This window comes from Argiope bruennichi, chromosome 9 (genome assembly GCF_947563725.1).
Source record: "Argiope bruennichi chromosome 9, qqArgBrue1.1, whole genome shotgun sequence".
NCBI classification, from domain to species: domain Eukaryota; kingdom Metazoa; phylum Arthropoda; class Arachnida; order Araneae; family Araneidae; genus Argiope; species Argiope bruennichi.
Genome location: NC_079159.1, coordinates 61899175 through 61921293, shown reverse-complemented (window position 1 = coordinate 61921293; position 22119 = coordinate 61899175). Strand labels below are relative to the sequence as shown.

General features: G+C 27.3%; 2 protein-coding genes across 7 annotated transcripts in view; one reads left to right on the top strand and one right to left on the bottom strand.

Annotated features, from left to right (window-relative positions):
- Window positions 1–6811: 6811 nt before the first annotated feature.
- Window positions 6812–20572, bottom strand: LOC129984496 (beta-ureidopropionase-like). The gene is made up of 12 exons (XM_056094388.1): window positions 20035–20572; window positions 18547–18806; window positions 16458–16552; window positions 15261–15422; window positions 15118–15172; window positions 13854–13968; window positions 13405–13486; window positions 12782–12824; window positions 12666–12692; window positions 11053–11093; window positions 10874–10960; window positions 6812–7499 (listed from the first exon to the last, which is right to left on the bottom strand). The coding sequence occupies exons 1-12, from the start codon at window positions 20133–20135 to the stop codon at window positions 7383–7385; spliced, it is 1185 nt and encodes a 394-aa protein (XP_055950363.1). The 5' UTR covers window positions 20136–20572; the 3' UTR covers window positions 6812–7382.
- Window positions 20573–21134: 562 nt separating this feature from the next.
- LOC129983849 (DENN domain-containing protein 5A-like) overlaps window positions 21135–22119 on the top strand; it is a 38985-nt gene continuing 38000 nt past the window's right edge. For all 6 annotated transcript variants that reach the window (XM_056093514.1, XM_056093510.1, XM_056093513.1 and 3 more), the window contains exon 1: window positions 21135–21348. In XM_056093514.1, the coding sequence (XP_055949489.1) occupies window positions 21246–21348 (103 nt within the window). In that variant the 5' untranslated portion in view covers window positions 21135–21245. The remainder of the gene's footprint in view (window positions 21349–22119) is intronic.

Genomic DNA, 22119 nt, shown 5'->3' with positions numbered 1-22119 from the left:
CATTTGATTCAGTTTCATTCTTCAGAGAAAAGCTAAATTTTAATTACAGAAGATACAATTTGTCAGAATTCAGGAATATACAATGTGTTCATAAATTCTTGCCGCCATTTTCTAATCTCATAACCTATGATTAAAGTTCATAATAATAAATGTAACTTCTTATTTTTAAAAAACAACTCAACTTCTTTTCAATAACAGAAACAAAAGTAATTTCCACATGGTAGCCTTTTTCCTACATGTAAGCCGCTGATATGGAACTCGGTTCCTTGCAAATTTTTATGGCTGCCCTATAGTTATAGCGGTATCACAGTGTGAAAAATGAGATATTAGAATTCAAAATGATCTATGTCCAAAGACAGCTATGTGCGTATTGTAGATCTTCGATGCAAAATTCGTCTCCACAAGTTCATTTCTGAAATATGCAGAAGCCAAAAATCGTATAAGCTCTCTAAATCAATGCAAATCTCAGGGGTCGCTTTTCCCCTCTCTAACGTCCTACACCGGATTTTTTAAAAATATAGAATTTAATTTTCTATATAAGCAGTTTTATGTAGTATATTCTGAAAAACTAACAAAATATTTAATTATGCATCCTTTTCGACAGAACGAATTTCTGTATTTCGGAAGGGGGGGAATTCAAATTAAAAAGTAATTTTAAATAAAATAGATAAAAAAAAACTTTTGATCATAATCTAAGTATTATTAAATCATAAAATCAAACACTTCATTAAATTGTAAAACATATTTTCGTTAAATTGTAAAACAATAAAAGGCTTGTAAAAGATAATTATTAGGAAAATTATTAATATCTAAACGGTACTTGATTTTAATTTGAATCAATTTGAGTGTATGGGTTTATAAGTTAACCTTTGCCCTCGAAAGGTGATTCTCACTTCCCACATGATTTAATGCAGCAACTCGAGAGACGGCTCTCGCTCACCACTTTGTTTGGTGAGGAAATTCGACGTGCGGCGATAACTACTGTTGTAGCAGTTGCACTACTCTTATCTTCTCTTTTGGATACTAGATGGCGATGCCTGTTTAGGCCATCCCATAGTGCATTGCGATTGTAATTAGAATGAGATGTGATGCTAAACTGTGAAGCCGCGCTCGTGAATGTCTTGTCTTTGTTTAGTGTGTGAATGTGATTATTAAAATAAATGTTCCTAAAAACATTCGTCCTGTTGCTTCCTGCACGGATCATAATAATCTACATTCCACCACATTGGCGCCCAACGTAGGACCCCAACGGAAAAGAATTTGTGAGGAAACGAAATTGACGTCGTCCCGACCATAACAAGAAAAGTTTCCCGCTACCACATTGGTGCCCAACGAAAAAGAATTTCTGAAAAAACGGAAATGAAGTCGTCCCGACGATGAATTTTTGATGAAAACGGTGAAACGTGTCGTCCTGACACAGAATAATTTTTCCCATGCTGGGAATGGTTCATCATTTTGTTCCAGTGAAATGATGAAATGAAAATGAAGTCGTCCCGACGATCACAAGAAAATTTTCCCGCCACCACACTGTTTATTTTTTAAAAAACTCAGTAACATTTGTAATATCACGTGTAGGTTTAAAGATTAAAAAAGTGCTTGAAATGTTTTAATACGCTAACTTGTGCAAGTAATCATTTTAAGTTAGAGGTAAGAAATTCAAAGTGCTACAAAACGTCTCGAGTTGCCGGTTCGTCCGCGCGAAAATGGCTTTGAGCGCAAAGGGTTAAACATAACCATAAAATTAATATAGTTAGAAATTAGTAGTAGAATTATAGTTATAAATTATAGTTAGAAATTAATATAGAAATTAGAAATATAGTTAGAATGTATCGAATTTCGGGGCCCTTTAATGCTGCGGAGCTCTTAAGCTTTTGCCCATTTGATTAGCCGTCCTGTATACAAGAAGATCAGCCCTTATATACAATCTATCCATTGTTGGTTAACCCTTTAAAGGGCCATTTTTTTTCTAGTCATATTATGTTAAAATACAGGGTATTCATTAATTATTGTCGGGGTTTCGTACCTCATAACTTTCGAATAAAAAATATTACGCAAAAACCGATTACGTATTCGTAAATTACAACTCAAAGAATTTTATTAATGATATTAAAGTGTAAAACAAATGCGCTAAGATCGCATTGTTGCCAAGTAGAATTCTTTGAGTTGTAATTTACGAATACATAATCGCCTTCAGCTGAATGCCTACAAAGTGCAAATTGTGCAAGCTTTACACTTTAATATCATTAATAAAAATCTTTGAGTTGTAATTTACGAATACGTAATCGGTTTTTGCGTAATATTTTTTATTCGAAAGTTATGAGGTACGGAAACCCCGACAATAATTAATGAACACCCTGTATTTTTAGGCTTGAAATTAGAATAAGAAAAGGGATTCATTTAGTTTATTAGATAAATTTAATTTGATGAATTAATTAATTTGGTTAATTTATAATTAAGTAACAAATCAAGACACATAATTTTGTCTGAGATAAAGAACTGAAGCATCTAAGTTTCTGACTTATTAAAATAATTTGTCAGAACTTATGCCAACCTACATAATTTCATACAAAGATTGATAAATTTGGTGAGAAGCATACTTCCCACGGCCCTAGAAAGGGTTAAACTAAATCTACCATTGATACCTAAGTTATGATATTATACTTCATATTAGACATTAGAATTAAGTTTTTATGACATTATATTTTAGATTTCAAAATCAGGATTCGTCAAAACTACTTATTTAAACTTGTGAAAGGCATAAATGTTTTTTTGTGCGTGTGTGCTTGAAGAATGAAAGGGATTGAAATTCCATAGATAAGCATTCAAGAAGATAACATTTTAACAAAATTATTCCATTATTGAAAAAATTATATATATTTCATTCCAGCTCTTTATATTTTGTTAAGTACCGCATTCGCTTGCTCCCAGACATATACTTTTGTGAATGGATTTCATTGTATGCTGATTCCTTATCCTCCTGATGCCTACTATACCCCCTCTGAAATTTTCGGTCGAATTCGGCAACACCCTGTATAAATGAGGATGTACATGGAAGCTTTTGTGAAAAAAAGAAAAATCGGCTTCAAAATTGAAGACCTTTTCTAAAACTTTTAATGTGTTGCAACATTTTTTCATAAATGTTCTTACACATCATAATAATTAATATTCATACGCATTTAAGGGATTACTACTTTAAATTTCTTTTTGATTTCTGAAATTTTAAGTTATGTTTAAGACCTTTTTAGTTTCAATAGTTTTATATATAAAATGAGTTAAAATTCTAGATACGTACTTAACCCTTTAAAGGGCCATTTTTTTTCTAGTCATATTATGTTAAAATACAGGGTATTCATTAATTATTGTCGGGGTTTCGTACCTCATAACTTTCGAATAAAAAATATTACGCAAAAACCGATTACGTATTCGTAAATTACAACTCAAAGAATTTTATTAATGATATTAAAGTGTAAAACAAATGCGCTAAGATCGCATTGTTGCCAAGTAGAATTCTTTGAGTTGTAATTTACGAATACATAATCGCCTTCAGCTGAATGCCTACAAAGTGCAAATTGTGCAAGCTTTACACTTTAATATCATTAATAAAATTTTTTGAGTTGTAATTTACGAATACGTAATCGGTTTTTGCGTAATATTTTTTATTCGAAAGTTATGAGGTACGAAACCCCGACAATAATTAATGAATACCCTGTATTTTTAGGCTTGAAATTAGAATAAAAAAAGGGATTCATTTAGTTTATTAGATAAATTTAATATGATAAATTAATTAATTTGGTTAATTAATAATTAAGTAACAAATCAAGATACATCATTTTGTCTGAGATAAAGAACTGAAGCACCTAAGTTTTAGACTTACTAAAAAAATTTGTCAGAACTTATGCCAACCTACATAATTTCATACAAAGATTGATAAATTTGGTGGGAAGCATACTTCCCACGGCCTAGAAAGGGTTAAACCAACTTCAGGAAACGGGTTGCACCCTACACCAAAAAGTACTTTTAACTTTCTGGCATACTTTAGACTCTCCGTATGAAAGCCATATTCTCTGAATTGCAATGCGAGAGTTAGGATGGAGAAGGGGATGGCCAATCCTGCAAGACTAAGTATGATTCAAAAATGTGTGACCCCCTCCCCTTCCATGTGTTGTGACACAATATATATCGTGTTTTGTATTCTGCAGTAAAACAAAGACGAAGAATTTTGAATGTCTTCGATTCCAATGATTCCAATGCAGAATTCTGGTCACAAAATGGCATACCAAATTTCATTTATCAAAATCACTGCATTTTTGAGTTTATAGACTCGAAAATATATAGCGAAAGAAGATCATATCTTTGTTTTATGTATGGGCGGACACAGTTGTAGTGATGATAATTACATATCTGTAACTATCCATCTGTATTTTATCCAGTTAGCTCAAAGTTTTCTGGAGATATGCTGTTCCATACACAGGACAGAACAAACATCCCTTTTATCGCAAATCCGAGAAGAATCGACAAATTTGGAATTAAGACGATATACCAAATTTCATCCTCCTAATTCAATGCTTTTTGAATTACTTTTTTTTCGACAGTGCGTTCACAGGCAAGTATTTTCCTAAAAATCTCTTTTTCAAGCTAAAGAAGCTCTCAAATGTGATAATTCATCAAAATGCTAATCTCAATTACAATATTTTTTTTTTTAAAAAAAAGCGAGCATCTTGAGGGAGGATTTCTGTCTAAGGATCTGCCTAAAGGCAATTGCGCTGAGGAAGGGATCATAATTGGGCATAAAAAAAAGCTATTAGACTATTTGACAAGGGAAAAAAACTTATTATATTAATTACAATATAGTAAGACTAAAATATATGTTCATATTGAATTATAATAATTATTAAATAGATTAAAGTATACTTACTTATTATTCATTTTTCTAATCAAGCTATATTCAACTTGGCAGGGCTTGCAAAATAATAGCTTTTGATGCTGTAATGTTAGAAATTTATTATTACCTTAAAATTAATCATAATAATCAAAAGCTCTCGTTTGGTAGTAAGGAAGTGATTAAATAATAATTATGGCTAATTTTTAAAGAATTTTATTAGTTATTCTTTTTCATACACATTTTTAAAAAATACATAAAAGTTTTTTTTAATCTTAAAAATTTCGTAAAATTATAATTTTTTGCAAAAATTTATATGTATTAACATATCAATAATTTATCAAAAAGTTAAAAAATCATTTAAAAGTTAACATTTTGCTGAAATGTAGAGTTAAAAGTGCCAGTTAAAAAAAAAAAATATTTTATATATGAGCTCTTTGAGTTCAGGAAAAACCTAAATCCATCATCGGATGAAATACTTAATTGCAGTCAACGAAAATCTAACAAACAAATAGGTTTACAGTTAGAAATACACACCTCAATTTTTGAAAAGATTCTGAACTGCTGAACGATAAACCATATCATTTTCAGTTCGTTCAAATTAATTGTTAATTAAAATCGAAGAGAATGAAAATTATCTTCGAAAATGGTCCTTCAATGATGAATTTGGTTTTCAGGTATTCGAGAAGGTGAAAAAAATACAAGTGTCACACGTGGGGCTTAGAGAATTCAGGTTTTCAATCTTAGAAAGTTAATGTTTGGCGTGTTCTGTCGTATGCAAAAGTTACGCGCCATTTTTTTTTTTTTTTTTTTGCTATTTTGAAAGTAGTAAATTTTGCAAATTACTTGGAAAGAATAAATTAAGAGATAAGTAAAAAACATTATATAATTTTACAGCAGATTTGTGCATCATAAAATGTAGAGAACTTATATACATTAGAGTAGATAAATTATATACATTAGAGTAAATAAAGTAGATAGTTCCGCACCGTAAGAAAGAGGATTGGATTATATGGAACATGCGCCATCAAACAAACTGTGCAAGTTCAAAAATGTTACTAATTTATAACCACGAATATTGAGGATGACAAGCTGTTCATTTTTAAAGTTCACAATAAATTGCCGAAAAAATGCAAAGCTTCGTAAATTTAAGTAATATGAAAACCTTCAAGTAAACGCGAGAATACAATCATCTTGGTATCTTATGGTTCAACTAGCTTGGTCATCTCGGAAATCGTCAAATAAATCCTTTTTTGGCGTAATCATCTGGAATTCGCCAAGTAATCTCGAGAACGCTACCATCTCTGTATCTAATCTATATTAAAGTTGGCATGATCTAAAAATCGCCAATAAAAATCTTTATTGTTGCATAATCTGAAAATTGACAGCCAGGAAGACTTAAAAATAAACCAGTACTTTTGTTTTCTTAATTCTCTCCTTATATATAAGCAAAGTAAAAGTATGTATTTACTTATAAAAACAAAAACCTTTGGTATATTTATCTTTTCTATAATATAGGACTGTTTATTGCACTGCATAAGAACTAGCCACAGTTTTTTCGTCACATCATACGAATTCATAGTAAATTTTCTTGTTATATTTTTGTGCTCAGCGATAAATAAATGATAAAATTATCTTTTTTAAAATTCATATAGAAATTTTAATAAAGCACATAAAAATATTATTTTCATTTTTCTAAAGATGATCAATACATTTATCCAATAATCATTAAGAATTCTTATATTATGGTGAACTTTGTGAAATGACAGATTTGTTGCTAAGCGCTTTGGTAAGATTTTTTTAATTGTTCTTTAATTCTTTTCATCTTTATCAAATATATTCACTTTCGTGATTGTGAAGTGTAATTGGTATGTTTTATCATTCATAAAACTTTGAAAATACAGAATAATTTACATCATATAAAGAAACAGATTCCACAGAATTTGCATTTATTTATGCAGTTACAAAGTCTCCATTTTACAACAGAAGAGATACAACTGTCATTGAAAACTTATTTGGCCCATATCAAATTTCTCAGTTAAAAACTAAGAATAGTTCAGTATTTTAACAACTTACATCATAACAATTATGGCTTACGATTATAAATAATTATTTTGACATATGTAACATAATGAATTTCATTCATGATAAATTTATATCAATAAAACATGCAGATTAAAATTGATATTCATATAAATGATAAATTTTTCAGTGAGCTCATGCATGATTATTAATACATGGATAATACCCATCATAAAAATTTGAGTATAAAATATATAATTCAACTTTTAAACTTTTGTAGAATCCAACATTACGCTGAAAATAGAATATTTTAGAAATATTAATATACAAAAAGAATTAATAAAAAAGATTTTCTACTATCAACATTATCTTGATAAAATCCAATACATATTCAATGTAAATATTTGCTTTAAGCAATAAAATTTTGCAAGATTAATTACATTAATCAAATGCTTTAAAACATCAGCTCATGTGATCAGATTTATTGAGATGCAGGTTTGGCAGTATTTTGAGAATACTCATAATATATTGGTGGTGCAAAATCTGGTTGAGCAGCCCAGTAAAAAGTATCAGCATACAAACTCAGTCTCTGAGTCATCTATAAGAAAGAATAGATTAAAAAATAATTAAGTCAACTTTAGTTAGGTGATTAAGTTAAATAAATACACAACAGATTAAATCAATACAAATGCAGTGGTATAACTAGATAATAAATGCAATGGTAAATGTTTGGGCTGAGTCCAGTTTTTCAGAAGAGTAGCTATGTATGCACCCATATAATTGTATTACTTTAACTGCCTTAAGCATAAACCGCAGGCATTATCAAGCCTGCCTCTCTTATAGTGCTCTACTAATAAGCTTTTCACAAGAACAATCACATGTTTTTTACTAAAAATGTACCGTTATCCAATATATTCATATGTATTTTTTTTTCTATAATTTTAAGCTTTAGTTAAAATCTCAAAAAGGGAAAGCAAGAAAGTATTAATATTCAATCCGTTTAAGGTTATTTGGAATTTCAGACATTGAACATTTAAAAGATTTATACATATTGATTTTAGAATCTTCAGGCATTCTAAAATTAATAATCAAAAGCTATTAAGCTACTAATATAAATCATCCGCAGTCAGGCAGTTTTAATCAGTAGTTCCCCAAGCTTTCTTCCTCTCACACTTGTTTAATATTTGTTATACTTTAAGTATTCCTTATAATAAAACACTGCGACTATTCCTTCAAGTAATAAAGTTTTACAAAATAATGTTAAAATGTTATATTAGCTTAAGAATAAAATGATGCAAGTTAACATTTGTGAGATTTATTTTTTCTTTTACTTTTTTCAATTATTAGCTTAATTCCCTAATAAATGACAATAACATAGAAATTTTAAATTCAATATGATGTAAAGTACTTAGCATGTTAGTCAATTATTTAAACATAAGATAATTTCAATGTAATTCTTATTTTCAAGGAATATAAAATTAAATTCAATGTATGGAGCAGCATCAAGCTTATTGCGATATATATTTGTTCTTAATCTATACTTATATAAAGTTCAATGTGTGTGTGTTGGCGCTCTACAGGCCTACTTTGACCTACAGCTACCAAATTTGGTACATGTATACCTTGGAGGTCGGGAATGCGCCCCTGGGGTCTTTTTTTAAATTTTTAATTAGAATCTTAATTATTAATTAAAAACTAACTTTCCCGCCAAAAAAATCTTCTCATTTTTACCACCGCCAAATCAGTAAGGCTTCAGTTTTTTCCCCACACTAATGAGGCTAGGCTTAACATTTTTCGGTCGATTATTTCAAACGATTCTGTTTATTTTCTTAATGTTTGACGCATTTAAAATTAAACACTGCTAAGTAATTCAGATTCCTTCTGAAGCACTTTTGAATTAAAATAAAACAGAATAAAGGAAATTAAAAATTTTTAATCTGCATAGCGTTACCCCAACTGACGTAGAAAAATTCACGCATTTGCATTACCGTAATTGGCGATGAAAATTCCCGCATGCGCATTGTGTTCTGATTGTTGACAAATATTATCAACGGATGCGGACAACTTAATTTAAATTATTTTTAGGTTAGTTGCATGCTTTTGTAATTAAATTGTATTTATGTTAGTTATATATTTTTTGTATATGCTCATAGTTTTAATTACATCGTTTTTTAAGTAGTTTTTTTAACTGTTTTCAACCGATTATTTTAAACAATTCGTTTTATTTTCTTAGTGTTTAATGCATTTAAAATGAAACATTGTTAATTAATCGATCTGCTCATGATGAATCTGAGAAAATTTTGTTGACACATTCTTGAGATATTACATAAATTAAGAAAGATATTCTTTAGTGCCATAAAGTTTAAATGCTCAGTGACTCTGTTTTCAGTAATCATATTATAAAAAAATGCTTTGTTTCAGTAAAAAATATTATTATATTAATTCATCCTTTCATTCATATTCAGATTCATCCTTTCCATTTTAATTTAAGGAATAAATTCTATGGGAACTAACAGAAATTTAGAGAGATACATGTTATGTTATGGCTGAAGGCCTTTATAATATTATGAGTGAATTATACGATTATCAAAATTTGAAGTTTTAAAATATTTTCATGAAGAAGCAATTAAAGTAGGAAGCTATTAAAGCATAAAATATTTAATTATTAAAATTTTAACGAATATTAAGATTGGCGAACCGGCTGGTCGCCAAAGGGGGCTAGTATATGCATAAAATAAGTATAAAATCTACATTTATGAGAGATATTAAATATCTTTTGGCTTGAATTGGACTCGCATAATTTTTCTTTTCATGCAAAACTGGAGAAGCAAAACTTTAAGTCCTTTTACTACTTTTAATTCTTTATATTTTTTTATTTTCCTCCATTCCATCATTACTTTCATATATCTGTAACTAATCTGTAGGGTGGACATCCAATCCATTGTCTAAGGAAAATGTGCACTAAAGGTAGGATATCTTTGTATTGCATGAATATAAAAGGAATTCAGTTAGATTTAAAAAAAAAAACATTAAAAATATTACAAAAGATCTTGCATATAATACAGTGGTGTAAGAAGGCAGGTGGGATGGGAAAGACCTGAACCATATACCTATTTCCAGAAGATGAACAAAAAAACTATCAGTTTTTTATTAATGTGTCCTTTCATTATATAAATTAACATGTTAAATAATTTAAAAAGGTCTTTACAATCTCTAAATGTAGTAAATTGTGAGTGAAGGATGTGATGTCATGAGGATTTAGTATTATTATATGGTGAGTGGAGAGAAGATGCTTGTTCCCTGTCTTGTTTAAGCATTAAGATTTTTCTTAACATTATGTGTTTCTATTGCATCATGTGAAAGGAGTTTTTTAAAACTCAAAATAAATAAGATCCACTATGAACAATGCATGACAGTCTAGTTCAGCAATCATTCTATTTATCAACTGAAAATAGTGTAGCTGAAACTAATGATTTTGATGGTACAATTTCAAAATCTGCAGTACAAAATGTTAAAAAGAAGAGATTGAGTATTATTTTAAAAATAAAATTTGTTAGATTAGAGACTAGTGAATAAAACTAGTAAACAAATAAGTTTTAAATAATTGTATTGTAATAATAAAGTATGCACTAAATACTATAACTATGGGAAAGATCTGTAACATTTTACATTAAACTGGCTTATTAATAAAAAGGCATTTTACTTACACAAAACAGTACTCATAAAGTACTATTATATCCTTGTAAAAAACTGAATAAAAATTGGTTTTTCAATAAATTTTATTTTATATTTGGTGGATTTAATATGAAGATAAAGAGTTAAAACTCTGCTCAGGGTGTCAACAGAGCATGCTATATCACTATAGAAACTTACTTACAAATTTCATGTTAATAAAAATATAAATACATAAATGTTGTTTTGTATAAAAAGATAAAGTAACACAATATTTCGGAGAAAAGTATGTAATCTTACTCTAAATCCCCATTTGTCCTTCATTTGTCTACATAAATTTAAATCCATTTCAGCTACCATCAGACCATCCTTCAATCGTGATAAGCCCTGAAATAAGTAAATGCACAAAATATAACATTTGGATACTTGAAACTACATAAAATCCAAATATAAAATTTGTAATTAGTATTTATGCTTACTGGTGTTCTGCTGCCATCTGGAGCTGCTACATAACTTGAGCCTTGGGAAATTATGAAAAATTGTTGAGCATAAAAATTAACCTTAGAAAAGATAAATATCTACAAATATTTTTAATAGAATAAGATCACTAGTATTAAACTATATTTTATGAAAATACTGATTACAGAAAAAAAAATTACAAAATATTGTATATCACTGCTAAATGTACTAAAAATTCCATAACTCCATGTTCATAATAATATAGATAAAAATATTCAAACAATAACTCTTTTTTTTTTAACAGTCAAATTATTTACAGTACTTAAAAATCTATAAAATGGAAGTTTCTTAAATTCCAACATATAATATAGATAATATAAATATAGGTGTAAATTATATAATAAATAAAACAATATAAATATAATTTAAATAGAAAATATAAAAATTGTGAGTAATTGCAATGTTAGGAGATGCAAATGAGGATATGAAATATTATCATTACATCTCAAACCAATCACAAAATTTGTTTTATACAAATGAATATTATAAGTGAACATATAAAATAAAAGGATTTTTTTCTTTTAAAAAGTTAGAAATGGGACGAGGCAACTAGTTTTTGACAAAATATGTATAAATGTGTTTTTCTTTTTAAACATGTAGGGAAAATAAAATAAATAAATAAAAAAAACACTTGCAGAACAATATTGCATTACATCTCTAAAAACTATATTACTGACACATTATGGTGATTTCAATGCCTTTCCTCAAAGGATGATATGTTTGAAAGAACAAGAGTTTGGCAGATGCAGAAGAACAGAAAATAAAATTCGGAAGCCCATTTTAATGGCATGTTGTACTGAATTTAATTCACTGATTCAACATTGTCTAGGAAACATAGTTGTGAAATAAAAATATATTTAAAAAATCAACCTTTCTGAATAAAAGATAAGGTATATTATATATATATACAAACAAATTAAGAAAAAAATGACTTTCAGGATTGTATTAGAAATGGTAATTTCTACATAAATGAATTTGAGCATTTAAAAAATGAAGTGTAAGAGCAGTAGTAATTTATAAGTTATGAAACAAAAAAGAAATTTTGAGATAAAAAATAATTTAGGTCAGTAAATTAGAAAATTGTGTACAACAATACATATGAAAAAATCAGAAAAAAAAGTTGAATTACAGTGTTTCAGATTATATTTATACATTGATAGATATCCTTTTCTCAATGAAATTAGAAATCGAAACTGATCATCCTTTAGAGTTAAATAAATCTGTAATATATCATAAAACACATGATAAATTTTTACTAAAACTGTGCTTTACAAAGGAAACAAATAACGCAAAAATAAAAATATAAAAGTGACTTAAAAAAATAGTTTTAAAACTAAAACAAAAATATGGCAACATTAAAACCAAATATATATATATATATATATATATATATATATAATTTATGTGAGCAATTTATTTAATAACTCTAAATATATAATATTTGATTATAATTCTTAAAATAAACTACGTAAAAAATTAGTAACCTAAAAAATTTATAATGTTAGTACAATGCAAAAGATAGTAGTTGCGAGAGTTGAACGAATTATTCTTCTCATAAAACATGAACACTTACCATAAAAATGTCCGAAATCTTTGTGTGCTACAATAAATAAATAAAATAAGAATTGAATAAATATAAATATAATATTTCTTGAAAAATTAATTTAGATATTATGAAAAAATAATTACCAGGCTTTTTATCAGCAGAAGTAAATTCATTAGGAAAAATTTCCTATTTGAAAACAAACAAGATCGATTTATAAAAGGAATATCCATACCAATCTTTATTTTATACAGACAGCTCATTAAAAATGATGAGCAAAAATAATATGCAAAAGGTAAATCTTATAACTAACTTTGAAAGTAAATAACATATTATACAAAAGTAAACAAATAAAACAAACTAAAATGGAGCAATTAAAATTACTGTAAATAATTTAGATATTTTCCTGAAATTATACTCAATCATTTCAAAAATTTCAGCACAAAGCATTTTATTAGCAAGTTTAAGAGTGAAGAGTGGTCAATTAAATAAATAAAATTTTATTTTAAAAAAATAGTTTATTCATTTAGATATATTGTACCGAGTATGAAAAATGAATTGAACTTTAAATAACACAGCATTAAAATATTCAAATTGAGAAACATATATTGCTTAAACTTCAAAATATAAACTTTCAATAACGGTTAGAAAATGAATGAATAAATAAATTATAATACAAAATTAAGAAATGTAACATTAATTCCTTTAGAATATAAGTATATACTGCTGTCAGTTAAATATTCTAACGTGTATCAAGATAAAAACTTACTGTTCCAACTCTATTTATGGCACAAGTAAAATAGTTGTTAGCTATAGCTGCAGATCTTGCTTCTATTGGCCACATTGGTTCACTAAAAAGTCATTATGGCCAAAATTAGAAATCCAGATTATGAAGTATATCAATGCATTTTTTTTCACACAATATGTATCTACAGCATATAATACATATAAAAACCTATTATTTTAAATAAAAGCTATGTCTACTCATTAAAACTGTTATAAAAAATGCATCAACATATTAGAATCTTCCAATTTCTTCAAAAGCCAACTGAAAATTTGCTATAATTTCTAGCATTTAGCAGTATTTAGAGATGTTATTTTTTTTTTTCAATTTACAATTATTGCTATTTAGAAATGTATTTTTCTTCTAAAATAAACAGTATTAATAAAAATGATTAATAGTATTAATGAAAAAAACTTTTGGTATATAATAATTACCTCAAATCTCCAACAGTAGCTGAAGGGTTAAAAACTATTTCAGCACCATTTAGTCCATATGCCATCCAGTTTTGAGGATGATGTCTTCCATAGCAAATATTCACAGCAATTTTACCTTAAAGGAGGATGGATATTTAATAATGATAATCTTAACAAAAAGAAATAGAACTTTCCATTTTTATATCCTGGAGGCATCAATTTCACTAAATATTTCACAGTAACAAGAATTCATTACATGCAATTCACTAAATAGATTACATGTAAAAAAAAAGTTATAGAATATTACATAATATGAAATATCACATGAAAATATTGGAAAATCAATTCAAAGCAATAATTAGTTAAACTGCACATTTTATTACAAAAAGCAGCTACTGAACCAAATAAGTTTCCTGGCAATTTTATTATTTATGATGGGGAATAACTACTGCCCAATCTACTTAAGTGTAAAATTTGATTTGTTCAAATAAGCTTCTGTTACAAGGTAGTAATAATAAATAATAAACTTTTTCTTAATTTTTAAAAAATCATAATAAACCAAAGTTGTTTCTTCATTATTTAAGCATCATGTTTGATGGAAGCACAGATTTATAAGTCTTTGTGAGAGACTCTCTGAAATATAACAATGAGATTTTGAATCCATGTTCGCTTATCAGAGATAAAATTGTCTCAAAAGCATTTTTATGAATGACAGTGGTCTTATCTGGTTAATGAATTTCAGAAAAATGAAGATATTAAACAGATAAATAAACTCTACAGAATCTTTTTGAGGAAATCCTTTGTAAAACAACATTTCTTTTCAAGAAGAATGCAATACTTGACAGTTGATTCTTTAGAAGGAATCAACAATTACAGGAAAACAAAATGCCTCATTTTTATATAAATTCATGTTGCAAGAAATATTTTATCTGATAGTAGGAACCATATATCTAATTAATTCATTTTTGAATGATTTTGTTATCTTTATTTTACACTTTTCTGATATTTACATGCAATCATATGTGTACACTAAACCTGTTTTGGTAAATTTTATTTTTATGCATTATATCAATATCAGGAGAAAACTAAATTTCATTTTTATAAGTCCAATAACATTGGTAAAATCAACCAAAAACGAAAATTTGTTAAATTTCGAAGAATAAAGTATGTGCGCAATGTTCAATGATGGTGCCTGGAGTGACAATGCATAATCATATGCACTCAGTGTGCCAATATATTCCATGATAAATAAAATATTGTAAGAAAACAGTTTACAAACACTCACCCCAGCGTGTTTGAAAAACAGGATGGCCCAGATCACTTTCCATATAGTAAGTAGACTAAAGAAAGAAAATTAAAATTTAGTACTTTACAATTATTTCAAATTTAAAATGACTGTTAAATTATTATTATTATTATTTTGATCACCTCATTAAAGTCTCCAACACGAGGAATGTGATTCTTGCGTGTTTTTCCCATTACTAAACCAGTATCAGATATTACAACAGCAGTGTTCCACAGTACATCTCCATGAGTCTCATCCCTTTCCAATATAGGGGAAATAATGGCCATGTTATATTTGGCAGCAAGCTAAATGAGATTTAAATCAGAGAATCATGAATGATAAGTTTATTAAAAGTAGCTATATAAAGTAAAAAAAAAAAACAATTTCATTTAAAATTATTTGTAGATTACTAAAAACATTATATATATATATATATATATATATATATAACATTTGTATAATAATGAATTGAATAAAACCTATATATGCAACAAATAAATGAAAAAATACAGATTTAAAATACAACTTGAAAATTAACAAGTCAATTGTGAATCACCTAAATGTAAGTATTTATATAATCCAATAATGTTGGTTATAAGCCTGTTTCTTTCATTATATCTAGCCAATAAAAAAAAGAAGTGTACCATCTTTTCTTAGCTAAAGTGGCCCTTCAAGGAGCACCTAATCATATTTGAGGTAGTAACCTGACTTTCAACACATGGAATTAGAAATCTTCACTAGAGAGCATTTAGGGAAATGTGGCACACATTTGTGTTTTGCTAAGGAGAGAGGAAACTTTCGGTAAGTCAACCCAACCACAAAGAGCAATTCATTACTCAAGTTATACCAATCTATTGGTGTGTGAATAAGTGGTTATGAACACAGTCTAAGGATAGAAACAAACTTTCTTTCTCCTATATTATATTTCATGTTAATAGATCACTGCAAGGGAGTATATTAGTGCAACAAACATTTAAAGTAATCATGTAAAGAATACAGTGGACACTATCTTTAGTTCATCTCCTTTCATATAATGGCAAAATAACCAAATAAAAACAACATATAGGAAGTGAAATGAGAATTGTTTTCATCAGTTTGCAAAATATTTGATTATTGCCTCAATAACAGAAAAATAACATTTCATGGACAATTTATGCTTGGTAATAGATGCTGTCAAGTTGAAGAAAGAGTGACATTTCTTTTTAAAAAACTAATAATGTATTTTCAGATTGAATACAAATCCAAAAACATGTCAAGTCTCAAATAATACATTATACTGTTTAAAAATGTAAGTGTTTTTTTTTAAATTTTTTTTTATGGATCTTGTAATAAGAACTTACCTCACTGCAAAGTAATGTTGTAGGACCTGTTTCAGCATTCTCAGCAAATTCACACCATGGGTGTTTTTCTCTTGTGCAGAATGCAAATGGCATAGCTAAAAAAATGTAAAAAATATAGCTTAGATTTATAAAATATAAGTTTCATACAATTCTTTAAAAAAATGTAAAGCATAGATTTACAATAAAATATTGAAAATAAAATAGAGGACATGAAATTTTTTTATCATTTTGGAGATATATAAATTCTTTTTTTAGTGAAAAGAATTATTATACAAAATGGATGTATTATTTTTCATCAATAAAAACTAATCTGAGTATCAAAGTTTTACTATCCATCCAATTCTATTTGGCCCCTTTTCAGCTAAAAATATGGTTTTCATTTATTTTCATTATTTTGTGCCAGAAAATGAACAAGGAATGCACAAATTTTGGAATCTCACTTAATTCCATGAACCTAATAGTTTTTTTCATCAAAGACATCTTTTACATTTACAGAGCTGTTCCAGTTTTTATTTTAACATTGTTGAAAAGCAATAACTCACATACAGAGTTTTCTTAAAATGTACCTGTAATGCACCAGCAACTGCATCAAATTAAGCCCTCTAGGGACATTCAGAAAATGATACTTTTGCTTCCCCTTTCTCCTTCCCAACTTCCAAAACAAGATATGTACTTTAAATTTTAATATAAAAATATTTTAACCACAAATATTTTGACAAACTGAATTAACAAAGCATTTATTAGTCAATTTCTTTCAAACTTTCATTATTTGGGACTTATGTATTAAAACCGCAAACCACTGCCAAACTTTTGGCACAATTGTATGCACGGTTGATTGTTTTCTTTATTAAAATAGATTTATTACAGTTTTAATGGATGAAAAGTTATTAGATAAATATCTTTTTCATGTGCATGTTATTATGCAGTTTTTTTAATACCTATTAATCCTCCAAACTAAAAAAAAAAGGAAAGTAAGAAAAAAAAGAATAAGAATGTTATCTGTAGCTATTTGGTTTTTATCCGAATGTACTATAAAACATTAACAAATTTAAGTAAAAATGTTTACCAGCAAATTATTTACTTTACTTTATTTTTTTTATTTAGATTACAAAAAACTGTTTTTCTAATAGTTAAGGAAGGAAACTAAATTTTTGAGAAAGGTTATTTTTTCCAAGGGGCTATTTATTACTAACAATTTTACTAATCCTTTGGAATTATTAAAATTTTCAAGATTTTCTTTACATGATACTTTAAGATAAATGAGATATTGATGATACCCCTGGAATTTTCTCACAAAATCCATTGTTTTGTCATGGATCTCTTTTTAATTTGCTTTCAAGATTTTTTTTTTTTTTTTTTTTTTTTTTTCTATTTGCTTTGATATTTAAGTTTATTTATTTCTCAGATGCTTGGGAAGCCATGAGGAAATTGAATATACAAAATATCCATCAGAGTAAAATATAGTTATCCCATAATAAGATTTTGAATTTGTTGTTTACTCATCTTTGCATAACATGTTTTAAGAAGTTGATAACCTCATTTTGGACTTGTATAGTTTCTTATCACATAGGTGCAGAAGCAATTTGCATATAATTGAATTGTACAAAAATATGATGATTAATAGGAAATTTTCCTTATTACTATGTTTAAATTGGTCACTGGTTCAACAAAAAGTGAGATTATATATTTCAAAAGTTAATTATTCTGATAAATCTAAATAAATAAGATGGTTTACTGACCATCTTATTTATAGCTTTAGGTCAGTTTAATTAATCTGTTTAATGAAGAATACATAAAAGAAAATGAAACTAGTCTACAAGAATACAAAAGTTCTTGAAATAGTCATTATAGACCATACAAAGAGGCAAGTTGCTATTTATAATAGCTGAAAACCTATCAAAGAGGAAATTGTTATATCAAATATATCTTTTTCTACTTATACAAAGAACTACCCGAAATAAAGTTCCTGCTCCAGTTGTAGTTACAATCCTATTTGAACTATACTAATCTCCAAATAAATTTAAAATTATGGAAAAAATTTAAAATTTTTATAAGGTTGCTAAAAAATGAAATATAAATTTTAACTCACTCCATGCTTCTTGAAAGCAGATGATATTAACCTTGCACTCAGCAGCAATAGATACAATCTCTCTAATTCTTTTATGAAGTTCTTCCCTTTGCTTTGAAATTGGAGCATCAGTCGGAGCAACAATGGCATTCTGCACCAAGCCAACCCGAACAATTCTTGGAGGTCTAAGGTCTTCTGGTTCTGCATCAAAAGCAAATCCCTTCAAATCCAGGTTAGTCTCAAGAGCTGTGGAATGTGCTAACTCACTCAATTCCAGTTTTCTGTAAACCAATATATCAAAATATTAGATCAAAATCAGAGTAAAGAACCATGTTTCTTTTGATTATGTGCTGTCTGTGAAAAAATAAATCTTTTTCAATTAGATAATTTAAACTTGTCTTTTGAAAATGAAACTGTTTCTTTACAAAAATATTCTGAAATGTGATTACATAATTATTAAAAATGAATCAAATTAGATTGAATCCAACAAACAGATTAAGAATTCACTTCTTAAATTTATTTTAAATGATCTAGATATAATTTTTTCAGTCTTGAAATCATTTAAAAGTTAATAAATTTTACATTTAAGAAAAACTTTATTCATTAATAATGTCTATTATATCACCACATTTTTAACAATTCATGATATATTACTAAAAAATTGATATTTGAAACCAATTTTTATCAATAACTGAATTCAAATTTTCAATGTAATAAGTTTTTATATAACACATACATAATTTCATTAATATTTTGAGTGCAAAAATGCTAAATTAGTCACTTTTTAAAAGTGTTTAAAGTTTGATTTTTTTAAATTTAAAATATACATTTTTAAAAAAAGTTTCCTGGAAAAGATAAAAAAAAAAAAAAAAAAAAAAAACCTTTAATTTATAATTTTATTAATGAACTTGCACACACACACATGCACACAAAATCTAAATTTAGATTCAAAAGAATCAAAATTAGGAAATCAAGTGTTAAAATATTATTAATTAAACAAACAAACCAAGGAATGAAAATAAAATTTTACAGATTGAATAAGTTAATAATTATAGTAATTAAAGACAACAATCAAGACTAAACAATTAATCCAAAAACAATGATAAAGAGAATAGATTCCATTGGAAAGAAAAAAAATAATAATATAGCAAGAAATGATCCTGAAAAATGAAACTTGATTCACGATAAAGTTTTTAGACAAGAAGTGACTAGAATTTTAGATTGTTTACCTGACTGAAACTTTAAAAAATTCAAGCAAAAATTAATAAAAACAAGGATATAACATATATTTTATGCTTGTTGAAAAGCATAGAAGAAAAAAAAAATGTAACATTTAATTTCTGGAACTGTGCTGAAAGAAATATGAGATTTCAAAAGTCGGGGATTTTACATTTCATCCTAAAACAATTTGATTGTCAAAAGTAAAATGATAACACATCTATTCAATATCTATACAAATTATTTAAACATATATTATATGATCTTATGATAAGAGAAAAAAATGTATACCTTAATTCTTTTCCATATAAAACTTTTTTCACAAAATGCAAGTCCTCTTCTGGAATATGCTTTTCTAAAATTGATTCTAAACTTTCGATTTTCTCAGCCATTATAACAATTTTAGGCAAAACTTTCTGTAGGTGAAAATGCCCTTAAATTACAACTTAATTTTTTTAAAAATCTGCAAAACTGAACTTGTAAAAGCACAAAAATGCTAAGCTTATTTCTTGCAAAGAAGAAACTTTTTAAGCCAAGAACTTCTACAAAGAATTTAGCGGAAGCTGGTTTTAAGTATGTTACATAAACCCTTCAGCGATGTCAAAAGATCACGGCATCTCAAACTTTGCACACGTGGTAAACAAAACAAAATTATTTTTCATTGACACTGTCAGTTCATAGGTCACTTCATCCGGTTTCAAACGAGCAGACACCTCAAATCGTAACTTAAGATCAGTGAATTCTTTCGTAAGAGACATTATCCCTCATTGCGCATGCCCATATTTTATGACAAAAATAATCGAATATTCGAAGAATTCAGGATGCTTCTGCTTATATCTTTTCTAGGATATAAGATGGGAGATGATCTCGTCAATGATAGCTTCCCATATAAAGGAAAAAAAAAAAAAAAAAAAAGAAAAGAAAAAAATTCGGAAACAATTTTAATAGGTGGTGATATATTATATTAGAAAGTGGGACATTTCATATTTTCTTATTAAAAAAAATCTCTGTTTCACTTTTGTACAAAAGTGTTGTATCAATATTACATTTTGAAACAGCTTTCTGAAGTAATAAAGTGCAAAAAAAAAAAAAATGTTATGCTGATATTCCGTTATGTTTGTGTTATCTAACTATACAAACTGAAATATTTTGACAGATAATCCATTTAATAATATATATAATTATTTCAAATATCGAAAATTGCATTTATTGTACCGAACTCGATAGCGTAATTTAAACTTATTAAAATGCGTAATTTTTTCATGACGTGTGCTATAATTGAAGTTGCAAGAATGCAAAATAATTGAAATTCCTTTAATATCTGTAATTTGTTGACGTTCGGATGCAGATCGCTAAACAGCTGGAAGCACCTAGGTTGATTGACATGCGCATTAGAGACCATCTGTGATTGTATTGTAAACAAGATGGCGACTGCCGTGTTGTGGTTTAAATTAACATCGTGTTAACAAAATGCGTGTTACACGCTTAATTTAATAAAAAATATGTCTAATTCACCATCATCAAATTCAGACAAAAGATTGGCTGATTATTTTGTAATATGTGGACTCGATCTGAGTTCTGGTCTAGAACCAGATCAACTTGCGGGTAATCTAATTTTTTTTTTATTATCAAAGGAACAATATCAAATATAGGGCAACAAATTTCAAGTAGATGCTTTGTATCAATTTTTCAACTATGAATATGTCTTTAAATGCAATTAAATTGTGACATCCGTTGTTCCATTCAACTTTAAATGTTTTAATTATGCATTTTAAATTCAGAGTAATATTTTTATATATTTATTCGTTAATTCATAAAATTATATTATTATATTTTGAACATTTTTTTCATCGATTTCAATTAATTAATCTTGATTCCCTAATTCTATTTTTATTCATTATTCCTAGCACTTTCATCAATTCTTTGTTATTGATCCACGTTGATTTAAATAAAATTTATAGTTTCTGAGCTTGAAGAATATTTTGTGATCATATGCATATTTTGTATACATCGGGAAGAGGGAATCATACATATAATTATTTTATATTTATTTTGTAATGAAGAAAACTAAAAAGAATATAATCTTGGAAAATTTTGTAACCTTGATAGTTAAGTCAAACTGAAATCCAAGCAGCAGATGATACTGTACAGTATCTCTTTGACATTTTATGATATGCTTATACATTATATAATATTTTTAACATTGTGTAATTATGAAATAACAGAAGTATTAAAATGTTCAGGTACTTAAATTTAATATCTGATACTTACAGTAAAAATAATTTTAAATTATCTTACAAATCAGATAATAATTTATTATTTTTTTAAAGTGAAAGCTGTTAGCAAGGGTTTTGTATTTTCTCTACTTTTAGAGTC